Source organism: Phaseolus vulgaris, chromosome 2 (assembly GCF_000499845.2).
Source record: "Phaseolus vulgaris cultivar G19833 chromosome 2, P. vulgaris v2.0, whole genome shotgun sequence".
NCBI classification, from domain to species: Eukaryota; Viridiplantae; Streptophyta; class Magnoliopsida; order Fabales; family Fabaceae; genus Phaseolus; species Phaseolus vulgaris.
This window is the reverse complement of record NC_023758.2, coordinates 472,676-499,556: the sequence shown is the minus strand read 5'-3', so window position 1 is coordinate 499,556 and position 26,881 is coordinate 472,676. Positions and strand designations below refer to the sequence as shown.

The following is a 26,881-nucleotide window of genomic DNA, read 5'->3' as shown; positions in this document are numbered from 1 at the left end:
TTCGATGTTATTTTGATCGGAGACTGTGTCCATATAACTACTTCCAATAGTTTAATGAACTGAAATAAATTGGATTAATTTCATATAAAAAAATTTCATTTTAATTATTATTTCATACTACAAACATCTAAGTGGTATAAAAACATATAAGTGATATAAAGTTTGGACTAAGAAAAAAATAATTTTATAATATAAAAATAAATAACATTTTTAAGTCAAGGTGAGTGCACTAATATTTTTGTTTTAGTGATATTTTTTTTAAGTGGGAATAGTTTTTAGGAAAAGTCGGAAACATAGTTGAGAACGAAATGTTTGATTTGGTTGTGGGGGGACTTGGTTTTAATTGGTCGTGTTCCAAAATCTGTCTCCATGCTGAGTAAATTCCAGAGGAGAAAGTTGGATGTGTTAATGGGGAATTTATGTTTTTAGTACTTAAGGGTTTTTGAAGACCAAGTCAACTACTGACTTTTTTAACAATGAATTGAGGAAGAAACAAGTAGAGAGACACCCGGAAGGTTACTAGTTTGGAATTTGTAGACTGCTACCTACCTCACGTGTTCTTCTTAAATTTATGGGAAAAAATTATGTTTTTTATTATTATCATACTTTCTTTTTCAAACTGTATTTTTGTTTTTTTATCTTTTCAAAACGGCTGAGTTGTTCTTTAATTTTTTTTTTAAAAAGTAAATTTAGTCTTTTCTTTAAACATAAATAAGAAATGGTAAGCTTAAATATAAAAAAGATTAGATTCAATTATTTTAAAAGTAAATTCCTTATTCATATATTTGAAATTACATAGACTAAAAATACATTTTTCCTTCCATCAATCTTTAGCTAGCTAGCTACCAATTACTGTGTTTTTTATAGACATATCCCTACGTAACTTGACATCTTAGTTAGGCATGATCGTGTTTTTTATAGACATATCCCTACGTAACTTGACATCTCAGTTAGGCATGATCACTATGCAACTTGACATCTCAGTTAAGCATGATCACTGTACAACTTGACATCTCAGTTAAGCATGATCAATATACAACTTGATATCTCAGTTAAGCTGACACGTCAAGTAACAACAATCTTTTAAATGATTCAGGATTACATATATAGTATGCCCTGAGGGTAGACGGCGCTTGTTTGCTAAAGTCTTAAGGCCCCAGAAAATTTAAACACACAGAAATGGACATAAATCAAATTGGGAACAAAAGTATTTGGGAGATAAAACTAGAAAGGATAAATGGTCCAATTGCTGGAACTGAGGTTCATCGCATCGTGTATGAATCACATTTTCCATTTCATTTATATATTTCCTCGGGGTTTGGACTTCTTGACCTTTCAGATACAAGAGAAGTTCTTAATAACTATCTAAGCAAGCAAAATTTGATCTAGGCAAAGTTTATTCGACGTTTCAGCATTAACAAGCATTTTCAGGCCAGCTTTAAGATCAGCCACGCCTTCCCCCAAAACAGAACATACAGGAAAGATGGGAACACCTTGTACCCTTCTCTTTAACTCTTTATATACTTCATCTGCACCGTTCTCATCAATCTTATTTGCAACTATCAAGGATGGCCGATTGGACAAACCATCCTGATGGTACTCTAGCTCTAGAACTAAGTCTCTGAGCTGTTCCCATGGCGGAATTCCCTTCCTTCCATTTAAAGCAGCAGCCAAGTCTACCACATAAGCAAGAACCTTTGTGCGCTCTATGTGGCGCAGAAATGCATGCCCGAGTCCACGATTTTGGTGTGCACCTTTTATAAGCCCAGGAATATCAGCCACGGTTATTGAGAGATCATCATAGTGTAGATTCCCCAAATTTGGCCTAAGAGTAGTAAACGCATAGTCACCAACAGCAGGCTTAGCCCTTGATATAGCCCCAAGTAAAGTGCTTTTACCAGCATTAGGCATTCCCACAAAGCTTACATCAGCAATACTCTTGAGTTCTAATATAAGAACGGTCTCAAAACCAGGTGAACCTGCATGCAGAGAGGAGTGGATACCGTTAGGATCCTGAAGATTAGGTACATTTTTCATTGAATCTTTGGAACAATACGCATTGCCCAGACCACCCTCTCCTCCGCGAGCAATGACAATTTGTTGACCTTCTTCTGTTAATTCAGCAACATTGTATATTATCTCTTGGTTCTCTTCTATATCCTCAGTACAAAATTCAGGAGCTCCATTAGTAGTGGAGAGTTGAGAGAATGCATCTGTTGATGTAACTTGTCTTGATTTTTCAGATTTCTCAGCATTTGCTTCTTCAGCTTGTGTTGAGGAGAAGCCAGTAGAATGTGTTGCGTTTACTTCCACTCTTGTAACATTGGAGGTAGAACCATAGCCAGGGTCATGAAGATCATCAACAAGTGCCCCTGGAATATCCCAAGGGTCTACATCAGTCGAGGATTGAGTTTTGACAACGGAAGGAATATCACCATTGACAAGATGAAGTACAGTGCCAATCGGTACACGGGCAACCTATTAAATAAAGCATACGATTTCGGAATGAACTTGCTGTTCTGTGTTGCGAACAAGGCTAAATAAGAGAAAAGAAAACTATGAATTGTTTAGAAAGCAGAAAGAACAGGTAAATCATCAATTACCTTATCAGCACCCCTGCTACCTATCAACTTTTTTGATGATCCATGTCCTCCTTTCTCGGCTATCTATGAGAAATAATTAGTGTCACCAATCTTTTAAGACATGAAAATTTTCATCATTTCAAAAAACATTTTGGCAGAAGATACAAACACATACCAGATGACGCTGCAAACCACTGAAGTCCCAAACTCTGGGAGAGCATTCCAGAATCACATCACCGCCTGTTCCCCCATTGCCACCTACATCAAACACAGACATCAAAGCAGCACTGTCATCAGCTCCATTGGACACCATCCACGTTTCTTAAATTGCGGTTTGCAACTACCATTACACCTACAATATCACAGTATTAATGAATTCTCTACTACCGAATTGCAACCACAATTGCAGTTGCATTGGAACACAATTTCTGTAATCACAACGCAACTAAATCTGCAATTCAAAACCTTGGCTATGCATCGTAATAAAGAGACATACACACCATCAGGTCTTCCCTTGCGCAAGCTGAAGCAACCATTACCTCCATCACCTGCTTTTGCAAATATCTTACACTGGTCTATCATTCGTCTCTCCTACAAAACCACCCATAACCGCAACGCAGTGGTAAAAAACTTAATATAAATGACAGCATGTCCTTTCATGTGCATTAAGCGGGGGAGGTACAAAAAAGAGTTGAGGATCAACCTGCAAAGGAGCAAGCTTAGACTTCTTCAGAGAAATATTGGAGTAACGAGCATAAAGTGTAATTGACCATCTAGTTATACACCTCTGAGTAAAATCTTCCATGTGTTTAATGCATTTTGCTTGAAAGTGTAACATCATTTTCACAAACTAGTAACTTGTAAGAGCGGAACCAGGTTGGTCCTCTATGTGTTGAAGCTTGACAACTTCAAAAACTGTGCAAAGCAAATGAAAGATTAATTAATTAATTTTACGGGATTTCTGGTTGCGGAGTTTTCTCAAACAGTTTTCGCGCATGGCAGAGTGTTATACAATCTGGTGCAATTGCTAACAACATGTTGAGTTAATTTTAGAAATGCAAAATGTGAGAGTGAAAGGGATCACCTAACCTTGGTTAATTCATCACGATGAAGTGCGGAATCAGAACCTTAGATTTGAGACTTTGCTCAAGTGATGTATATGTTGGCATGAAAAGAAGGGTAAATGAAATGAAATGTACATCTCCAGTCCCTTTCACCTCAGACTGACACGTGGATACCAAGAAATGAACGGCTTAAATTTAAATTGCAGTAAAGGCTTAACTGTTTTTTATAGTAGTCTATAAATGGGGCCCTTTAACCAAGGTAACATTCTTTAGTAGGCAAATTCTTCCTACACCCAATATTTTTAAAAGTGCACCCAACACAATTTTAAAATTCTGAAAATACCCTTTATTCCGGAAATGAAGATCAAGAAGTGAAAATAATACATAATGAAAAAATAGATTCGGAAGAGTTTTTTGGGCTTCGGAAACAAAAATCAAAAGTCCATTTGAATAAGAAAATCCATAATAAAAAAGTAATATATTAAGTGCATTTTCGTCTTTTCATTGGAATTGGTGCAGTTATATGATGTAATTTAGTTAAGTTTAAAGTTATATGGTATTAGAGTCATTTTATCATATCCTAATAAGTGTGGATACACTAACTTATATATAATGAAATGTCATCATCTCTAGTCGATGTGGAATCTCTAACAAATTATAATTCAATATAAATATTTAGTGTTGTAATCACTTCTAATTTACAAATTGATAATTTTTCAAAATATTTAATTAAATTTTATGACTTATAGAAGAGAAATAGAAGGTAGTTAAGAAAAATGATTGTCAAAATGGTTTGAGTCAACTAAGATTGATTTGAATGTACTTACATTTTATCTTTATTTTCAGATTTTTTATTTTATTTTTTCTCTACCCTCTATTCATTTTGTTTTAGTTAATCATACTACTTTCAAAACTAAGTTGAAATAAATAGCCTACACGAATAAATTAATAAACCAGTAGTTAAGTTAGTTAACCATACAGAAGCAACACATGTTTTGTTCTGTTATGTCACCCTTATATTGAAGTAATTATTTCATTTAATAGATTATTTAACTCAGCTGATTACAAATGCATGTATGGGGCATCTCTAGATCTGTTTAAGTAATCATAAAGAAGAAAGTGAATTTGTGAATGTTTATATTTCAGATTCCAAAAATGATAAAATGATAGTAAATAGCCAACAACTAAACAACCAACTTTAACAATATTAGTTGTTCAATCTGCCATATGTAGTTTCTGTTATAAAATGCTGTAGAAAGTCTAAAACACAAATGAACCTTTACATTTCAAAGCAAAAAGATACAGAACTTTCAAGATAAGGCACATTCAGCAAGCACATCCCCCTGAATCAGGTTGAGAGTCATGACCAGCAGAAGATCTCAGGTTCACGTCAACCATGTCTTCTTGTTTTGTGGAAGATAGTGTTTCCATTCCAGGCAATGCAGCAGCAATTTTTCGAAAGAGGGCCTAAATATAGGTTTCAGATGTCAATAAGTCAAAACCAGGAAATTGGCAGAAGCATGCAAGCAAATGAAGGTAATAATGTAACTCAAACAGTTAGCCTTTTGAAAGTCATCACTACTGCAACAAGCAAATCTCTGTTGGGATGAGCTCAGTTAAATCTACACACTTGACTCCACCCACAATGTGAAAATGTGGTTAGTTTCATCTTACAAGTGGTCAAAAGTATATGGAAGTGACTGTTGATAAAATATATATGCTTCTGTGTTTTTTTTAGTGTTTTCCTAGCTTTAACAGTATTGTTAAACCGTCTTATGGCACTGATAGACGATCATGTTAGACCGTATTATGGTGCTGATAGACCGTTTAGTGGTCCTAATAGACGGTCTAGTGGTCCTGATAGATGGTCTAGTTAAATTGTTTGATGGTCTTGCTGGATCGTATGATGGTCTTGATAGACGGTCCTATTAGACTATCTAACTTTGGGCTTTCTTTCCTTTGAGTTTATGTATTTGTTTTTGGCTCTCTTTTTCCTTTTTGATTTTTCTTTTATAGAGACAAGCCTTTTCTGTGTAAGTGTAATTTTCTATAATGAATATTCTTCTTCTCTCGAAAAATTTCTTTTGCTTTCTTTCTCTTTCTTTTTCTCAGCTTACTCAAAATCTTGGGGCACTTGTCTATGCAACATAGATTCTTGCCTTCTTTGAGTGTTGCAGTTTGCAGAGTGTTTCTGTTGGATCGTAGATAGCAGTTTCTGTATTAATTATATACAATTACCAATATGTGGTTAAAAGTATCAGGAGATATCGAAGTGCTTAATTGTGGTAAACTTTGTTACATGTGGTTAATAGAGTCAAAAGGGTTGTTGATCAACACATGTTCTAAATTATACGTGTAACTTGATGAATTAACATAGTGATTAACCATCTTGAACTTGTGAGGACAGTCCATATACGAGAACCATGTGTTAGATTTCCACAGTATGCCAAAATTCGTCAGATCATGAACGTAAATTAGTCTTAGAAAGCTTTGAGAAACCCATGATAAGACAAAAAAGATCATTAACTTTATCTCACATAATTGTGTATATTTCTCATTACAATTAAGAATAGTATCATGAAGTTATTGAAATATCCAACTATAAGTAATAGGGTTATGAAGTCACTGAAACATCTAATAATGTGCACTAAAAATGGTCAATAATTTAACATTAACCACATATCAGTAGTTACATAGAATCATGATCATTTACTCTTTATTAGAAAGAAAAATGTACACGTATTCAGGTTTCAATAGGTATTTAATTGCTCTTGTTATTACATGAGGACATTAAACAGGCAAATTATTACACAAATATAAAAAAAAGAAGAGGCTTACCTTAATATTAAAGCCAGCTTTGGCACTAGCTTCAATAAACATGACGTTGAGTTCACGAGACTTGGCTTCCCCTTCCTCTGTAGAGACTTGCCTATCAGAAATGAACAAAAAAGTGAAAATTTTAAAACAACACTTTTACAAGACATCAAAACAACAACGTTAATCAAACCTGCAACATTTCAAGTGCCAAACAATTCAAGCAACCAAAGGCTAGGAGCAAATCCAGCTCTTTCCTTCAAGGACTCTGCTAATTTCTAAGACTTATATGATATAGTAAAAGTGATCCACTGACACTTAAAAATTTAAGCAACATTCTTAAAGCACTAGTTAGGACTTAGGAGAATGAAGCATTTTCCAAGTTCACCAAGTTAGGAAACAACATTTATTTTATAACTTGTGTTCTGCTAGAGTTAAGAACACATGTACACTCACATTTTAACAAATTTTCCAAGCAATTGAAGAAGGCATAGATTTTAACAAATGTGTTCATAATTTTTTACAGACCCTCTTCCATATTCACCCAGCTCCATCTCTCTCATATGCATACTATAGAAAAGAAGATACCAAAATGGCCAAAAAGTAATGTACGAGGAGTTGATCAAACTCAAGGAGGTACTAATTAATAGAAAACAAAAGAAGCATGTCATGAAACAGGCCACAATAAACCATCTGATGAAAGCATTCTACCATTATTACCTCTTATCCACAAGATCAGTTTTGTTGCCAACAAGTACAATAATAACATCACTGCCTCTCTCACTGCGCACCTCTTCAATCCACTTTGATGTGTTTAGGAAAGTCTGACGGCCTATTTCATAAGAAAAATGAATAAGAATGCATCTGGTTTTTTGCTGCTCTTGGACACACATTCCCTTGAGGAACTCAAGTATTATTATTGTTAAGAAGCAGCAAAAAGAAAGGAATAGGAGAAGGGAAACACCCTAAATAGCATACTTGCAACATCATAAGCAATGACAGCAACCGATGAGTCCCTAATGTAGCTTGGAATAAGACTTCTAAATCTTTCCTGTCCAGCTGTATCCCTGTTGCCACACATCACAGGCATGAACAAAAAATAAATAAAGGCTTTGTGGAAACAAAATTAAAAACAGAATTTTTAATGAGGAATCCTTTAATGCTGATTTATGTAGCCCAAAAAATAGAAACCAAACACACCAAACTTCATGAACCTCACAGTGATTAACCAATAAGTAGCATTTTTTGACACTTGAAGTGATGAAGCTAAACAAGATACAGATAGTAATATTAGAATTTAGAATTCTTTAGAATAAATTAACTGTCTGAGAATTCCTCTCAGCCCCTGAAAATTTATATAGAAATATGATTGCAAGTCTACCTATCTTTAGTCAGTGTCCAAAAAGTGGCTTCGAGATACTAAAGATCTAAGAACAAAAAAACTTCAAAACGAATTATGCTTTAAAGCCACTGCAAATGGACATTGTAAAGAGCTTAGAAGGTATTAGACAATGTCGAAGTATTTCAATACTAAATTGATAGAACTTTCAAAATATTGATACCACATTCTCAAAGGCACTCCCCTACAATGTCACATTCTGAGACAATGTTGGACTCTCACATTCTGAGACAATTGCTACATCCTTCGCATATTGCTAAAGCAGGAATAATGTTTTTTCTCCAAAAGCTTCCCTTCCCTTTACTTCTTCAATACAATATTTTCCTTTCCATTCCAAAATTAGATTTTTTAAACCTTTTTTCCCTTCCCACTACTTCCCTAATACCATTATTTTCCTTCCTGATACAATTTCCAACATGAAACATCTTACCACAGCTGTAGCCGAACAGTTCGATCTTCAAGATACATAGTTTTTGATAAAAAATCAATACCTATCGTGGCCTGCTTGAAAAAAAAAACAATAATAAGTACAAGCAAAAGAAAATGACACAATATATGGTGCAAAATTTTCAATTATTGAGAAGACAAGTATATGCTTTCAAGATAACATAGTATAGAATGGGTCAGAAGCTATAAAGAAAGACACATTAGAGACAGAAAACCAGCTATTCATTTCAGGTCTTCTACCTACACCAGGCTTTGTTCCTTGACAAAAAAAGGTCACCTTTTCCACCCACTTAGTTACCATAATTGAAATTAGTCTCTCCCTCAAAGTTTCAATCCCTTCACCACACAAACTTCCCTTGCATTGCCCTATAAATTAGCAGTTTTTATAGGTAACAGAATATCATCAACCATCACAAATTGAAACCCATGATCCCACAAAGGAAAACCGTGATCTATTAAACCTACATTTGAATACCAAAAAACACATATGATATACACAGATCAATCATCATAATGATGAACATGGTAATTGAAGGGGGCGTAATGCAGCATCTGTTGTCATTTTCCTTTCCCTGATGAAAGTAAAGACATCAAAAGTAAAAAAGTTGCTGAGAAAGTGGATCTAATGACCTGATAAGTGTTGTCAAATTTGTCATACATGAAACGTGTGATGATGCTGGTTTTTCCCACAGACTGATCACCCAAGAACACCAGTTTGTACTTTGCAAGAGCTGATACTGGCGCCATTTTCACTGCCCCTCACACAACACAACACACCTTAACAAAATGCCACTTCTCATTCAGATTTCCTCCTTTCTCTCTCAACCATGTTCAACACATTTGTGTTAGTGTAATTTAAACAGAAATCTAACGTTTTTGGTGCACTTCAAACATTCTTTTTTTTCTATGCCTGCATAATAATAATAATAATTTACATGCATTTTTCACTTAAATCATCCACAGATAAAAAATCATCTACACATTACTTTAAATAGTTTTTTTTAGAGAACTTTAAATAGTTAGTACTATAAAAGTTAACCAACTATATATATCGAATTTTGTTTGGATTAATGCTGTAAAAAATACACTATCATTAGTATACTATTTGTTACTAATGACAAGAGAAATTATATAGCATCTTGAAATTCTAAAACTTTTGATAATCCAGCTATTTTTTTATAGGATTTGTAAGTAGTATATATATATATATATATATATATATATATATATATATATATATATATATATATATATAAAAGTTCATGTGTTCTAACTTCAGTGCATTTTTTGTAAAAAAAGTCCACCAAAAACATATTCATATTGAATTCAATTAAACTGAATTGTTACACTGTCTTTATATTCAATCTGGTCAAACTGTCTAATAATAACAACTAACTTTTGTTCATTGAAGAGAAAGTATTGTAATTGCATCAATGATTATTAAAAAAGAAAAGTTAACAAAAAATATTAGTTTTAAAAATAAAAATAAAAACGTTTAAATTGTTGAGATATAGTTTTTTTAAGTAAAAAACTTTCATGAAAACTTTATAAAATCTCATTACTTCAATGCTATTTTGCATTTGAATTGGTGATAGGATGTGGAGTGGAGAACAACGAAGCCAAAATACAAGTTATCCCATTATTCAATCTATAACGTTAACTGGAAATAAAATGGAAAAAAATATTATCCACAACTCATTCTATTTAATATGCGTTTTATAGAACAAATGTTCTATAGCATATAAAAATGGCTATTTTTTTATAATTATAAATTTTATCCTAAACTATACTTCTTTAAAGATAATAGATTACGAATAAAAATTATATAAAAGTAAAAAAATATAGATTTAATTCTCTTTAATCGTTTCTTCAAATTGTTCATTATATTTCCATCAATTCATCTCATTCTATTAATTTTACTTTATTTTTGTCACTAATTAAAACATAATACAAAAAACAAATAACTGTCTTGCGGGCATCTTTTCATTACTTTTAAATTATAATAATAATAATAATTTCAACAAACATTTAACCTTTTTAGTCAAAAAAATGTAATTTACTTTTCCAAAATAATTTAATGTGACAATGAATTAATTTTAAAAAACTTATATAAATATTTTTAGCACCATCAAACATAATTTAATTCTTAAGAATATATATGAATATGAAAAGTTTTTTTTCTAACGCAAAGTTTTAGCTTTTTAAAACCCGAGCTGAGAACTGAAATTAAAAAAATAGCAACAACCATACAAAACATGTTAAAAACTTTTTTATTTTTTAAAAATTAAATTTTTTAATGATAAACATATTTTTGGCAAAGTACCAAACATTAAATAATTTATGTTTTAATGTACATTTTTTTATTTTACCTTTTTCTAAATTATCAATAAAAAAAAAAAGGTTAACAAATCCTTTAGTTGAAACTTCAAAGTATTGTTATCATATTAAAAAAAAGTAAAAACATAACCGAGAAAAAGAAAATAGGAGGAGCCAGGATTCTTGTACTAGTGGCATATCAGCTCAATGGTGTTTTGATGTATATGAATGTTTGAAATCAATGCATTGACGGTTAACAATCTCCCTTCTCTTTTATGGTAGATTTGAGAGCACATGTTGCTGAGTGTGATTCAACCTCAGATGTTGGTGGGGAGGAGCAAGGAACCAACATACCTTTGTGGAGATGTCGTGCCTTATATCATTGACATGGGTTATGTTGTTGTTTTATTTTTTGTATTGTTGTTTATGTACAAACTTTGGCTAAGAACTAGGCTTTTTGTACATGGGTTGGAATACCCCAAGTATTCCCATTTATATTATTCTTTATTGCTGACAAAAAAAAAAAATTAAGATTGAATACACTTTGGTTTTTAGCCCTTTAGTTCAGTTCATCATTTCTAAATTTCTGAGATATGGCTGGGCTTGTAAGAATCTGTTGAAGGGAGGGGATGATCCTTTTGAGGCAAATGCTCCCTGCACCCAACACATTTTAACCTGCACCCAACACAATTTTGAAAATTCCAAAAATGCCCTTTATTCTGGAAATAAAAATCCAGAATTGAAAATAATATATTTCGAAAAAATATATCCGGAAGTGGTTATTGAGTTTCGGAAATAAAAATCCGGAAACAAAATTTAAAATTCTATTCTGGACAAAAAAATCCAGAATTGATAAATAATACATTCTGGAAAAAAAAATCCGGAAAAAAGATTATTGTGTTTCGGAAGTAAAAATCCAGAAACAAAAATGAAAAACTCATTCTGGATAAAAAAATCCGTAATATAAAATTTCGTTCCGGAAAAAAAATCCAAAATATATATTTTGGAAATTTTTTTTAAGGATAGTTTCGTCTTTTCCACTGGAATCGGGTGCAGTGATATGGTGCAGGAAGCAATTGCCTCCTTTTGATGGTGTTTGAGTGCTTCTTCTTGTTCTTCATTTTAAGTTGTGTATTATCAACATCTGAGTCCATTGTGATGCTATAAAGACAAACTTTTGAGTGTGTTTGATGAACCTTTACAAATTGATTAGGCTTAAAAATGCCATCTTATTATTACATACTTAATCTCTGTTCTCAAAAATTTGGAAGTAAGTATAAAACTATTTTCTTACTGCAACTATTGCCTGTGAAGATCTATTTTTGCCACCTCAAATTGGGTATATTCAACAAACACAGAAGCAGTGTATCTAACACAGCAGAAAATTAGTAAACTAAAATTTACTGCATAACTAAATTTTGAGGGCAACATAATAAGATGGAGGAAACTGGTATCTGTCTATGAACATGGTCACTGCAATATCCTCCCAAAAAAACAGGGGAAAACTTTAGTTTTCAAATCCATTTAAAACCATAATTCCTTGTTTTCTACAAATCCAAATCATTACCAATATCATCGATCCTTATGCCAGATTACGCAGCCCTCACAGTAAACCAAGACACATATAGTAATTTGAATGAACCAATGTCATATTTATGATGGAACCCTAATTGTGGGACTTTGATGCAAAAGAATTAACAGTGGTATTTCATGAACCTGAGAATATAACATGCATCCATATCAAGGTTAACAAATTGGCAAGACCAAAAGAAAAGAGAGATAAAAAAAAAAGTACGAGAGATTTCGTTTAAAGTAACTCGAAGGTGGTTTTATGGCAAAAAGTAGATAAAATTGAATCCCATAAACATAAGTAGAAGAGAGAGTGATGAGATCAAAAAACTACGCGAAACTGAGGCGCGTTGGACTGAGCTGCGGGGAGGATCTCCCAGCGGCAGGGCTCGAGGTCTTCGGATACGGGGCAGTAGCCGGCGAGCGTGACCTTGTCGTTGGAGGCGGCGACGGAGCCGAATTCGAAAATGGAGACGGTGACGTTGGGTGGTCGGGGAACCTCGACGGCGCCGTTCATGGCTGGGGACTCAGGGAGGGGTTTGGTTGCGTCTAGGGCTTTGGAATTGGGAATTGATGAGGATGGGTCTTTGGGTTTATTCTCCTTTCGCCACCACAGTAATCCCATGCTTTCTTTTTGGCTAAGGTTCTCTTCTCTCCGATTTTCCTCTTATGTTATGCCTCCTCTTATGTTAAAGTAGAAACACACGGGTAAGTGTGGGTAGAATGAATTCATCTGTATATTTTAAAAATATATAAATTTATTTATGTACCTACAATTTTTTTTTCAGTCTTATTTTTTAAAATTTTATAATCCAAAATATAAATTTGTATTTAAATTTTGTAATTTGGAATATTATATAATCTCAAACATAAATTTTAACTTCCTAATACTATAATCAATCTCTTAAGTTTCTCAAATCCACATCCTGAAATTAAAAAAAAAACTTTTAATAACAAAACTTAAAAGATAATTTCAGAATGGAAAAGACATGCATATATTTAGGAAGAAACTCTCCTCAACCCAAAACACGTATGACTTTCTAATATTTAGTAGTATTTTTTTTTTTTGTCTTTCTAAAATTTTTCAATACTCATTTTATAGTAGTAAAACTTTAGTTTTTTTTATAATTAAATTTAAATATAATATAATATAATATTATTTTTTAAATTAGAATAATAATAATGTGTCTACATGTATTATATTAATAAAGTGTATATATTTAATGAAATATTTTATTAATATGATTAAAATTTAAATTTCATTGAAAACTAAAATATCATAATAATTTTGACCTATATTTTATTATGCATGTGTCGTGAGAATAATAATATGAGATCATTTATTTAATTCATCTAAATAAGAAAAATAATTAATTTAATAAACAAAAAATAAAATTATTTCAAATATATATTTGAATTTTTTTTATTCATTTAAAAAAATTATGTGACCACTCTTATGTGGGGCAGACCAATAAAATTAACTCACATTCTTCATGTAGAACGGGACAAATGCGGAACAAATCAATGTGGAGGGGGTCAATCCACATTGTCATCCCTACAATTCCTTTCTCCCCACTTAAGTTATGGATTTGGATTTGAGTTTCTTTTATCAAACTAGGATAATTTTATAGATTAATTATTAAATTAGATAAAATTTTAAAAAACTATTAAAATTGGTAAGTCTTCTAATTTTTTTATACAACTTCCTTTAGAAATCGTATCAACTTGACACGACTTATCCATTTTAATAACTTTTTTTAAAATTATCTATTTTATTAATTAATCTATGAAGTTATCCTATTTTAGTAAAAGAATAATGGATTCCACCATTTCATTCATTATGTACCACTAACATCTCCTTTTACATCTTCATCTTTAAATTTTGTTCAACAACTATATGTTATTATGTATATTATATTATTATTTTATTTTATTTTTTAAATGTGTTATTTAATAAGAGCTTCAAAATTATTTAACTTTAAATTTTTTTATTCAAATAAAACATTTTAATTATTACAAAATATAAAAAATACATTAATATTAAGTAATAGTTAATAATTTAAAAATATTAATCTCATCATATTTTTCTATCCATGATATAAATATTTTTATGCAAGATTCAGATAAATATTTCTCTCAATTGTTTTCTATAAAGATTATTGTTTATTAATGTTGACTGTAAGTTTATATCAATCAAGAAGTTTTTTTTTTTAATTTCGTTAGTAAATGCTAATTTTTTTTTGTCTAACTTTTTAATTTAAAACAACTTTAATTAAGATGGTGAAACTAATAATGGTTGATTTTGGCTTAAAAAATAAGTTTTGATTATGCCAAAAATAAAATGATAAGTATAAGAATAGATATGAGAGGACATCTCCAAACCAACAAAACCATCTAAACAAGATAAAATTTTCTTTTTCCGTTGTTAAGATACACAATTCAACTATAAAAAAAGCAAAAAGTTTTATGAGTTTGGGGTTGTACTATCTGTATACATCAATGAGTACTTTCATGGATGGTCGAATCTTATACAGCCGAGTATATATTGGAAAACTGAAAAGTACTCTCGAATAACATGTTTAACATAATCATTGTACGAAATATATGTTTGGTACTAAGATTAACTTGGTAAATTATACTCAATAGTAAAGGCCCATAAATATGTGTTCCAAGACAAGGCAAACATACGCATTCTAATAGCATTTATTATTCCAACCACCAATAACCGAGCACTAACTTGAGCGTCCAATACAGAATAAAGATGTAAAAAGACATGTTAGTGGTACAAAATGAAGTCTAAGTTTTTATTCTTTGGTCTCTTTTCCAGGTAGCCACGATACTCTGGAGAGACCGAAGACCAAAGATCGAGAGATGGAAGATATTGAAGACCGAGACTTGAGAAAGATCGAAGACCGAGAGTTGAGAGAAATCGAAGACTGAAGACCGAATTCATATATGAGATGCACATTAGAGAATATTCGCATTGCAACGATAAAACATTCTCAACCCATATAAGAACAATACACATTCTAATAGCATATAATACTCCAACCACCGATAACCAAACACTGACTTAAGTGTCAAAGTACCTTTTGCAACTGAGGCCGAAGATCAAGACTTGGGAGAGACCGAAGACCAAAACCTTAGAGAGATCAAAGACCAAAGACCAAAACCCGGGAGAGATCGAAGACTGAATTCATATAGGAGACATGCACAATGGAATCTATGCATTGCAATGACGAGACCTTCCCGACTCATACAAGAACCATACACATTCTAATAACATTTATTATTCCAACCATCAATAATCGAGCACTGACTTGAGCGTCGAATTACCTTTTATAAGTACCCACCCCACTCTAACCGAGGTCAAAGATTGAGACTTGTGAGAGACCGAAGACCAAGACCAAAGAGAGATCAAATACCGAATACTGAGATCTAGGAGAGATCGAGACCTAAAAGAGATCGAATATCGAGATATGAGAGACCGAAGACCGAATTCATATGAGAGACATGCAAAAGGGAATATTTTCACTGCATTAACGAGACATTCTCAACCCATACAAGAACAATTGGCGTCAATCGTAGGACTAAAAAATAAAGAAGTACTCTCAAATAGTATGCTTAACATAATCATTGTACGAAATACATGTATAATACTAAGATTAACTCGGTAAACCATATCCAATAATAAAGGCTCATGTTGACAGTCTAAATATATGTTTAAAGACAAGACAAATGTACACATTATAATATCATTTATAACTCCATCCACGAATAACTGAGCATTGACTTGAGCATTAGAGTACCTTTTGCAGGTACTACTCCCACTTTGATCAAAGCCAAAGATCGAAACTTAAGAGAGATAAAAAACCGATACATGAGAGAGACTGATGACCAATACTTGAAAAAAACTGAAAAATAAAGATCAAATTCATATAAAAGACATCAAATATCCACAAAACAACAACTTTGAGAAATTCCTAATTGACACAATAACCAAATTTAATTTTAACTAAGAAAAAAACTACAATAATATATATATGGAAAACAATAATGTTTTTACCGTATTGATAATGTCTAAATTGAGATTTATTTAATAATGTTTTGATGTTAGCCATACTAAATACAAAGAGAGAGAAAAAACATAAATATAAAACATACTTACTTAAATTTCTATAATTTTAAATTATGAGAATTTCAATTTCTCAAACGAGATCAAATTTTGTATAGAAAATTAAGAATTGAATCAAACCAAATCAAATTTATTTATTTATTTAAATATATTTTTATATGATTAAAAAGAATTAACAATTAATAAATACGAGTGTAGTTCGGAAGTTATTTCACTAATCGAACACATTGTACTTATAATTTAAATTTAAACCCTATACAAAATAAGTTTTGTATAAAATTATATAATTTATAAATGAATATAAAAAAAAAACCAAAATGAATATCACATAATCTTGACAATTTTTATGACTTTTTAATAAAGAAATGAAAACAGAATAAAAAGAAAAGTCGAAGTAGTGAAGACGAAGCCTTTCCGAGGATCTGAGGAGCAAAGCCATGAACGACGAACAACAATCTCTGCTTCTCAACGCTTCTTCTCGCTTCTCGCCTCCTCAAGGTTCGTTACTTCTATTTCTCTTCATAGCGACAGCACCATCGTTTTCTTTGACGTTGTTCTTTCCCTCCGTACGTTTGGTCGTGTCCAGGAATCAAGCTATCGTACGGCACCGCCGGCTTCAGGGCCGATGCGTCGCTTCTTCCATCGGCGGTCTACCGAGTGGGAATCCTCGCAGCCCTTAGATCGCTCAAGACCGGTTCCGTCATCGGTCTCATGATCACTGCTTCACACAACAAAGTTTCTGATAATGGAGTCAAAATCGCTGACCCTAACGGTGGCATGCTCTCCCAGCATTGGGAACCCTTCGCCGACGCCCTCGTCAATGCCCCTTCTCCCCAACACCTCCTCCTGGTTTGTTATGGCTCGAATTGTTTCTTCCCACATTACCCTTTTTTGTAAATCGTGTTTTGGCGAGTGTGGTTATGTATGTGTGTATGCATCACCGGCAGTTGATAAATGAATTCGTGGCGAAAGAGGGGATCTTGATGGATGGGGTCAGCCAGGCTGAAGTGCTTTTGGGGAGAGACACTAGGCCAAGTGGAGATGCTTTGGTTGAAGCAGCTAGACAGGTATGGACAAGGTTTTAAGTTGCAGTTTCACGGTATTCCTTGATTTTGTAGGGGACAAGTGTGGCCGATGCAGTTTCCATGGACATCCTAAAACCTTGATGATGTTGCTGAAAGCATAGTCATTGATTATTTTTTAAAAGCTTGGGAGTATAAGAGTCATCATGGTTTTAAGAAACAGTCTGCAACTGCGATTTCGGTCACAATGTCAAGGTTTTTGAAGTATCTGCAACTGCAATTGTGGCTGGATTTGTTTGCAATTTCCCACAATATCAATAACTAAGTTAGGGGTACATGAGTAACAAATGATGTGATATTCTACCGGATTTTATTTAAATTAGCTTATTTTAATTGTATATACTTGAATGAAAATGAAGGGGGTCACTTCAATTGTTGGAGCTGTTGCAACGGACATGGGGATCTTGACAACTCCACAATTGCACTGGATGGTTCGGGCTCGAAACAAGGGTATACAAGCTTCGGAGCAGGATTACTTTGAACAGCTTTCAAGCTCATTCAGGTTAGACCAATACAGCATTGCTCTGGTAGTAGATGAACATTGCTTCATGTTGTTCCGTTATTTTGTTGATGTTTAAGTCATCGCTGAACACATCCTTCTAGGGTTGTTGTGTGATTGAATCAGGTGCTTGGAGGATTTGACCCCAGCTGAAAAAAGTAAGTTTGGCGGGATGAATGATAAAGTGGTTGTGGATGGATCTAATGGAGTTGGTGGACTGAAACTTAAAGATTTAGGGGGATTGTTGAATTCTTTGGTAATTGAGGTTCGGAACAGCAGTGAAGATGGAGGTGTACTGAATGATGAAGTGGGTGCTGATTATGTGCAGAAAGAGAAGGTTGTTCCTCACTGCTTTGGTTCTAAAGATGCTGGGATAAGGTTAGTCTGCCATCTTGTCCTAGAAGTGAAGTTCATGCAAGCATACTGCTTGAAATTTCTAGTATGCGTCCGAGTAATTTTCCAATAGTTTGTGATTATCTTTTTAGCAAAACAATTGAAATGTTTAATCAGTGGGCATAGTTACTGCAAGTAATTCCAACCATAATAATAGAAATGGATGTTTTTGTCATCCATTGAAACTTACAAATTTGTGACCATGAATTGATAGTTGTTAACACAATCTTGAAATAATTTCACTTTTAAAAATAATGAACAAAAATCATTCTTAATAGTGGCCTGCGTGTCATCTTTCTTTCATGTAATTTGTAGTAGAGGGTGTTTGTGATGTGGATGTTTTAGGGAAAGTTGCAGAGTTCTTATTTGAAGCTGGATAACATAGATCTACCATTTGATTTAATAGATGCATTCTTTTGGTGCTGCTATGTTGGTGTAATTTATTATGGTCTTTACTAATGGAGCTAGTTCTAGTTTGTAGGTGCGCTAGTTTGGATGGAGATGCTGATCGGCTTGTTTATTTTATTGTACTACCTGAAAGCAATGGTAGGATTGATCTTGTTGATGGTGACAAGATACTATCCCTGTTTGCCTTATTTATTAGGGAGCAACTGAGCTTTCTTAATGAGAATGAAGGCGTAAAAGATTGCCACCAAGCTCGTCTTGGTGTTGTACAGACTGCCTATGCAAATGGGGCATCTACTAATTATCTTAGACAGTTGGGGCTTGAAGTTAATTTTACTCCAACTGGAGTCAAATACCTGCATGAAAAAGCTGCTGAATTTGATATTGGTATCTACTTTGAGGCAAATGGCCATGGAACTGTCTTATTTTCAGAATCTTTCATCGGGTGGTTGGAGGCCAGAACTAAGGAGATTTCTTCAGGATCCAAAGGTCTGTTCAGTGGTTTCTGATTATTCTCACTTGCAAGATTGAAGTGCTGAAAGATATAGAAATCTTTTGATTGTTTGTTTCAGTTTCAGAAGGGGAAAAAGCTGCTTTGAGGTTATTGGCAGTCAGTAAGTTGATCAACCAAGCTGTTGGAGATGCTTTGAGTGGATTGCTCTTGGTCGAAGTCATATTACAGCACATGGGATGGTCAATACACAGATGGAATGAACTTTATCACGATTTACCGAGCAGGCAGCTCAAGGTTAATCCTTATCATTTATCTTTTCCGTAACTAGAGTATTTTGCACTGCTATGAGAAGTTTAATATCTTTTTTAGAGTATCAGAAGTTTAATTTGGACCACACACACACACACATATGCTCCTGATATTTCCTATTTAAGATAATAATTTGTGCATAGTAAAGTTAATATAGTTGAAATGTTAATCATAATTTCAATTATGTTAATTTAAATAACTTAATTAGCTTGAAAGTCTTTGTTTTAACATGGATCAGGTTCAATTCATACTGTCTTATCATTTTTTTTTCTCAATTGCTTATATTTGCAATTCGGTGACTATGCTTTGAACCCAAAACTTCACATTTCACCTTGGTTATGAAGTTGCTTTTTAATTTAGGGTTTAATGTTATTATTCAATTTAAATACTTTAATCTTCCATCCCTTCTTAGCATGTACAAACTTTTGCTTTATATATGATTATCATTCTACTGTCACTTTATTCATTTATTTATCCACACAAGGTTCTTGGCAGTTCTGAAATGAATGTTTGCTTTGGGTTTTATCAACTGTCAGGTTAAAGTTGCCGACAGAAATGCTGTGCATACAGCAAATGCAGAAACTGTGGCTGTTAGCCCCCCTGGTTTACAAGAAGCCATCAATGCAGAAACTGGTATATCTTTTTTGCCTTTTTCTTTTCCTTTTCTATTTGTTGACATGTTTGTTTGAATTACCTATGTGTTTTACCAACTTTGACATTGATGTTAAAAAGTTGTTTAAGATTGATGAAAAGAAAGATGTAGAAATGTGTCATGACATATTTGGCAAGATTTGTTTGGGTCCTGTCATATTTTGCATTGCTACTCGAAGTCCTAGAGCATTACTTTTGATTTCATCGTTGGGTGCTTGCTCTTATTTGTGAAATCACCAACCAATTAGTTTTAAGGAGTCAAGGAGTCCTGAAAAATACAAAAGATGAATTTTACTGTAGATAATTCCTGAATAGTTGGTTGGTGTCTAGTTGTTTATGGCATTATGTTAATGATGTTCTGAAGTCCAAGTGGCATGGCAAAATTGCACGAGGGCGAGAATATTGGTCCTTATCATTCATTAGAGCCTTTCAGGGAGAAGATTAAAATGTAGAATTTCACTATCCTAATATTACAGCTTGGTTCTTTTCTTATCTGGGTTTACAGGCAAGTACCAGCAAGGTCGATGCTTTGTGCGACCATCTGGTACTGAGGATGTTGTTCGTGTCTATGCTGAGGCATCCACGCAGGAAGCAGCTGATACACTAGCCAACTCTGTGGCTAAGCTTGTGGACCAATTCTTAGGGCTCAGCAGCTCCTGACACCACAGCAGCTCCTTTCCCTTTCGTGTCTTTTCCTTTCATATTACAACATAATGTACTCTTAGATTTTAAGGTTATCTAACCATGGATTTTTCTAAGAAATTTTTTCTTGCATTTTACTTTTAAGGGGGTGGTGTATTCTATTCCAGTTACTTCTCTAGATTAACGTCTTAATGGATGTAAGAGAAATTTTGTTACATCTTATATGGTGGTTTTGGTTTTCATCTTCTTCAACCTTGCAAAACTAATTAATAAAGTTACATATTATGTTGTGACTTTCTCAATTCTACTAGACTTGAGTTTTTTTAATAAAGTTTGTGCATAAAATTCCTTAGTAATGTAGAAGAATTTGTTAACAGGCACATTGTAAACCCTGTTTAGTTCTTAAACAACAACTACATCGTTTACTATCAAATCTCACATGTTTCACACGGTCGAACTCTTCAACAATATGAATCAAAGCAAGTTTAGATATGAAACCTAGTGATCTTTTTGTGACATTGAATGTGTGCCTTACCATATGTAGCCTATTTTTAAATGATGCCTTTATTTTATTATGTTGCAATATAATTACATTGTTTATATTATCCCAACATGTACACCTGTCTCTCAAACTAATTAGCAGAACTAAGAAAAAATGGATTAGTTTAGGGTGTTGAGAAATGTTAGAATCATGCATAAATGAGATAAATATGCCTATTTGAGGTTGTACTTTCAAATGCATCAAATTCATGCATTTACAAACTATTTACAATGTCCGGTCTAATAATCACTACTACAAAGGTCTAATAATCAGTACTACAAAGCCAAGTTCAAATGTCACTCTACCCAATCATTCAAGTAAGTTTTTGTAGTTCAAATGTCACTCTAAGTAACCATTCAAGTAAGTCTAAGTCTTTGTAGTTCAAATGTCACTCTACGTAACCATTCAAGATTCAAGTAAGTCATATCGACTAACAAAAACTTAAAAAAATGACAACATTAATAAATCACACCTCAAACTTATAACACAAATCAATTAAAATATATTTTACCTCATTTTTTGTAAAATGACTAACATAATATTCTGGAACCAATTTATCTTCACTAACTTCATAATTCATCCATATCAGAAATTTTATCTACTTAAGGTATATTAGTCTACATTTCAGATTCATTAGTCATTGAATAATCTCTGACTTATAAGATTAAAATTTATTAAAAAACAAACAATAAAAAATTAAGTTTTAATTATAATAATCAAAACAGAAACGTAACTAAAATTGTAATATGTATTTCTAATCCAAAAGTACCATCTAGATTGTAGAATCTGGAATGCATTAAATTTTAATTACATTCCGAATTCCATAATCCAAGATACATATTATAGAGAGAAAAAATGTCACAAAATGTACAATCTAGCATACACACAAAATGAAGAAAAAAGAGAATAGAAAACAAACGGTAAAAATACCATAAAACTTATCTAAACCACTAGCAACTACCAACTATCACAAGCAACCAACATCACTTAAAAATGAAGAAAAAATCATTACACTCTCCCACAAAAATAAAATTTTTAACATATACTCAGAAGGATAATATTGAAATTAAAAAATATGGAAGTGTAAGAAGGTATGGATGTGCATGAAAAATGGAGGTGCATGAAAAATATGTCGTAAAAAGAGAGTTCAAAGTTAAATACAAGTTAGGCAAACCAAATAAAAAAGGAAGATTGTGTTCAAGTTGGTCCAAAATTAAATACAAAGTTAAGGCAGGTTAAATTTTAAACTTATAACACCGTTTATAAAGTACAATGAACAAAATCCAATTTTGGGTTGGGGAGCTTAACTACTTTAATACATTATCCCAAACATAACCAATTAACAATAATAATTCTTTTGGACAGAACTTATATCCAACCCCTAACATTACAACTTATATATTCTTTCATCTATTTTCATATAATGCTGTAGAAACATATAGAAAAACCTTCTTAAAACAAAAAAGCACGACACAAAAAGCTGGACAGCACATGAATAATTAACATGCACATCCACTTGACTGAGGTTGAGACTGAGCGTTGCCCGTTGTAGACACTAAGTTTACATCAACCATGTCTTCTTGTTTTGCAGAGGATAGTGTTTCCATTCCAGGTAATGCTGCAGCAATTTTTCGAAATAGGGCCTGTAGATGTCCCACACCATAATACATGACAACTTAGAAAGGGAAAAACCACAATTTAAAACAAAATTTTCAAATGCAAGAAACCGAGAAGCAAATTATTAGAATTTAGAACCCACGATAATACGTAAAAGTTCTACCTAAAGAATATACCGTATATCTCTCTCCCTCTCTCACACACGTGTTCTAACACACATCTAGAGTCCAATCTTCACAGTATAGCATAAATCATTTCACTGTGACCAGAAACAAAGAATTCAATAAAAATGTATGGAAAGAAAAAAGATGGGTGTTAGACAGGTTACTTTTATATTAAATCCAGCCTTTGCGCTAGTTTCAATGAACATGACATTGAGCTCACGTGCTTTTGCTTCCCCTTCCTCTATAGAGACTTGTCTGCAGATTCGCACAGAGAAGATAATTGGTAAAGCAAAACAAAGTAAATTCCAGACAACTTACAATGCCCATGAAACATAAGGTCAACTTAACCCATGTCTGCTAAAGCCTGAAAAATTGAACTCTTCTGTTTGTCCAAAACTACCTAGACAAAGCTGATTACTAATGCCAAGAGTGACCTTCTATGGTAGGTTAACTTGCATACAGTACAGACTTTTAACTAATAAGCAACACCTTAATTCCTTGGTGTGCACTCTAATATAGGCCAACAACTGCCACAAGTGTTTAACCAAGATCAGAGCAAGACCCAAATGAATAGCATACCCAGCAAAAGATGGACTGTCTACAAACTAAGACATACATTGTAAGAATTCCAACAAACTTCTAGAGAATGCAAAAGAAATAATTGTAATCATTCCTACATTTAATTCCCACGCTATGTCATCTTACTGTTGCATTCCAATAATTTATTTATTTCCTACAACTTAATGTTTGTAGTGGTAAGCACTTACTCTGAATCATTTGGTAGAGAGACGACATTTTGGGTAAAAAGGGGATATGAAAACAGATGGGTAATAAGATATTATATTGGACGCACATGGAGGTTTAAAAGGAAAGATCCAATAAAAACTACACCACTGTAACCAGTTTGACAATATGCAGAGAGATTCTGATTACATAATTACAGTTGGTAAAAAGATTTTCAGTCTAAGAAAAGTTGGTAAATAAGTGGTTGGTTTATGTCAAACTATGTGATTTGTCAATAGTTCCTATCCGTATACTCGTTCCAACATTCTTCTCTTCAATACTCATTACCTTTTTTCAACAAGATCAGTTTTGTTCCCAACAAGAACAATAATGACATCACTGCCTCTCTCTGTTCGAACCTCTTCAATCCACTTGGCGGTATTTAGGAAAGTCTGCCTGCCTGTACAGCAAAAATATCAAATTTATTAGAAAGTGTTCCAGACAGAGCTCTTAACAGACATCTAAGTATAATCACTAATCTTTCTGCTACTTCCTTGGTCCCAACAAAAAAAAAGGCATGGCACCCTGCTATCAAACACACAGAGTATTTAAAATAATGTGAAGCTCGTAAATTTACACTCAAACTCAAAGTGTTTCAATATGTTAACAATAAAAAACAACTTCAATAAGACCAACTATTATTAAGAGGCAAAAGCAGCCTAAGATGACATAAAATAGTGGCCAAAAGTAACAGGTGAAAAGAAAGCAAATCCCAAATAACATACTTGCAACATCATATACAATGACAGCTACAGATGAGTCCCTAATGTAGCTTGGAATAAGACTTCTAAACCTTTCCTGGCCAGCTGTATCCCTGCCACAACACGTGAAAAGATGAACATTTGGAACACAGAAAAAAATATTTATTTCTGTGAATATAAGTAAAAGCTTAAAAACAATATGTTTAATAACAAAAAAAATGTAAAATGCAAAAGGATACACAGTAATCGAAAAAGCCCAAGTAAATCCTGCTGTACCATGGTCATATTAATCATTTATAAATTTCAGGGAAAGGAAGAAACTGAGGGCTGACAACTTAATCTCTCCCTATATACCCAAAAAATTGAAACATATCCTTGTTCTCCTATTTGGGATTGAACAAAAGTAAACTTAGTTCACGTAATTGAGACCTACTGGAGAGTGAACCCTCACATTCAGGCGAAATACAATTAAAATGTCATTATGTACTTTTTCTCATCCCATCATCGCCTGTATTCAGAATAAAATGGTAGGAAACTATCCCACCCATGCTTTCCAATCCTTTCCTAAACACGATTTCATTTCCTGACCATTTTATATTATGAGATACTGCCCAAATCTTACCACAACTGCAATCGAACAGTTCGATCTTCAAGATACATAGTTTTTGATAGAAAATCAATACCAATTGTAGCCTGCCGAGGGAAAAAATCAAAAATAAAATTCAACAAAAGCACGATAGTAAGATCAAGCTAAGAAAATGAAAACACACACAACGAATGAAGCTGCATGTCTATTATGCTCAGAAAGAAACTTCAGCCTGAAGTAAACAGATTATAACATATAAGCAGTCAAGCACATAGTTGAAACACAACTATGCAAACACGGTGTGAAGAAGAAAAATGCAATTCTCAAGATAAAAATGGGCACAACAAGTCCGTAATACAGTAATAATTATCAAATGAAGCAGTCAAATATATAACAGCAGCCATAGTTTGAATAATTTGACGGTTTGTTCAAGCTCGTATTTATCAAAAACGTAGTCTAAAATCTAAAAGGCAAAGGGGAACATACGAAAAGTCAAAGTGCATAAGCTGAATCAAAAGTAGGATTTATAATCAAATCCAGATCATTTAGTTGAGCTCTTCCTTGTTCTTTAAAATCAAATAAGAGTAATAATAATATAATAATCGCACAGCATAACAGTTTACTAGATAAATTAAACAGCAAGGAAAGCCAAATAAAATTCAAAAGCAGGAAAAAATCTGAATCGAACCAAGCTAGGAGCCTGGGATCAGTTTTACTAACATACATATAAAACAAGAAATCAAATGAAACAGCGAACACTGAAGGTTCAGAAGTGGTTTTAGGCTTGAGGAACTGAGTAAGGAGTTTTTTGTGCGGTTTTGAATTGGATCTGAGGGTTTAGGAACAAACCTGATAGGTGTTATCGAATTTGTCATACATGAAGCGAGTGATGATGCTGGTTTTGCCGACGGATTGGTCGCCCAAGAACACCAACTTGTACTTGGCTAAAGCTGAAACAGGCGCCATTGGAAAATCGATACGAAAGCAAAAGAGGAATCGGAAGAAGCCGAGAAAAACCCCGGAGGTTCGTCGGGGTTGATCTCGGATTCTGAGGGAAAAGAACAAACAATAAGACGCGGAGAGAGTTGGCTATTGCTGTGAAAACGTTATTTAATGGGATCGTAACGAGATCACTGGACGGAACCCCGAAAATTAAATAAAACAAAATTCAACCCCAGCTTCACAATTTTTTAAAAATTAAAAATTGCATCTACTTCTTTGTTTCGCCTTCTAGACTGAATAATATGTATGTATTTGTTTTGAAAATTCAAAGTTGGATGACAAATTATTATAATAGTTCTTTCTTATACTCAATTTTTTCATTTTATTTTTATTTAATATATCTCATTTTATTAATACAATAGAGTTATTTCATATGACTTACTTAAAATATAAAATTATTTTTTAATTTTTTAAATTAATATTAATGTATAGTTTTTATATAACTCCTTCACTCTTTCCTTAATTTATTATTCTAAGACACCAACAGTAAGAAAGACATAGCATACTCTCACACATTTTCACACAAAATCTAATATATCAAATAAAATAATTTTCATTTTCAATCACTCTCTTTACTCCATTTTTGTTTTTCGATTTTGACTCATTCAAAATTATTTATATATGTATATTAAATTTCTATATCATTTTTCGATTTTGACTCATCCAAAATTATTTATATATGTATATTAAATTTCTACTATCATTGAAAGTTAAGTAAAAGAGGAA

General features: G+C 32.9%; 5 protein-coding genes across 8 annotated transcripts; 1 reads left to right on the top strand and 4 right to left on the bottom strand.

Annotated features, from left to right (window-relative positions):
• Positions 1-1,221: 1,221 nt before the first annotated feature.
• On the bottom strand, positions 1,222-3,812 carry LOC137809967 (probable GTP-binding protein OBGM, mitochondrial). Of its 4 annotated transcripts, none has more exons than XM_068611044.1 (6): positions 3,672-3,812; positions 3,286-3,497; positions 3,083-3,173; positions 2,758-2,840; positions 2,604-2,666; positions 1,222-2,478 (listed from the first exon to the last, which is right to left on the bottom strand). In XM_068611044.1, exons 2-6 carry the CDS (start codon positions 3,421-3,423, stop codon positions 1,366-1,368), a joined length of 1,488 nt encoding a protein of 495 aa, XP_068467145.1. In that variant the 5' UTR covers positions 3,424-3,497; positions 3,672-3,812; the 3' UTR covers positions 1,222-1,365. The 4 variants fall into 4 exon arrangements, with proteins under 4 accessions (XP_068467145.1, XP_068467147.1, XP_068467146.1 ...); XM_068611046.1 differs by having other exon boundaries at positions 3,083-3,285; positions 3,368-3,497; positions 3,672-3,739; XM_068611045.1 differs by lacking the exon at positions 3,286-3,497 and having other exon boundaries at positions 3,083-3,285; positions 3,672-3,801.
• A 967-nt stretch (positions 3,813-4,779) lies between these two features.
• Positions 4,780-9,498, bottom strand: LOC137809968 (ras-related protein RABH1b-like). The gene is made up of 6 exons (XM_068611048.1): positions 8,937-9,498; positions 8,290-8,360; positions 7,439-7,527; positions 7,181-7,292; positions 6,485-6,575; positions 4,780-5,113 (listed from the first exon to the last, which is right to left on the bottom strand). Exons 1-6 carry the CDS (start codon positions 9,051-9,053, stop codon positions 4,973-4,975), a joined length of 621 nt encoding a protein of 206 aa, XP_068467149.1. The 5' UTR covers positions 9,054-9,498; the 3' UTR covers positions 4,780-4,972.
• Positions 9,499-12,513: 3,015 nt separating this feature from the next.
• On the bottom strand, positions 12,514-12,816 carry LOC137809853 (uncharacterized). The gene has a single exon (XM_068610917.1). The coding sequence runs from the start codon at positions 12,814-12,816 to the stop codon at positions 12,514-12,516; it is 303 nt and encodes a 100-aa protein (XP_068467018.1).
• Positions 12,817-16,662: 3,846 nt separating this feature from the next.
• LOC137809964 (phosphoacetylglucosamine mutase) lies at positions 16,663-21,003 on the top strand. Its single transcript, XM_068611040.1, has 9 exons — positions 16,663-16,824; positions 16,913-17,175; positions 17,274-17,393; positions 17,768-17,910; positions 18,034-18,285; positions 18,782-19,194; positions 19,278-19,453; positions 20,005-20,101; positions 20,625-21,003. The coding sequence occupies exons 1-9, from the start codon at positions 16,764-16,766 to the stop codon at positions 20,777-20,779; spliced, it is 1,680 nt and encodes a 559-aa protein (XP_068467141.1). The 5' UTR covers positions 16,663-16,763; the 3' UTR covers positions 20,780-21,003.
• A 1,512-nt stretch (positions 21,004-22,515) lies between these two features.
• Positions 22,516-26,370, bottom strand: LOC137809966 (ras-related protein RABH1b). Its single transcript, XM_068611043.1, has 6 exons — positions 26,003-26,370; positions 25,190-25,260; positions 24,592-24,680; positions 24,155-24,266; positions 23,248-23,338; positions 22,516-22,945 (listed from the first exon to the last, which is right to left on the bottom strand). The coding sequence occupies exons 1-6, from the start codon at positions 26,117-26,119 to the stop codon at positions 22,802-22,804; spliced, it is 624 nt and encodes a 207-aa protein (XP_068467144.1). The 5' UTR covers positions 26,120-26,370; the 3' UTR covers positions 22,516-22,801.
• Positions 26,371-26,881: the final 511 nt, after the last annotated feature.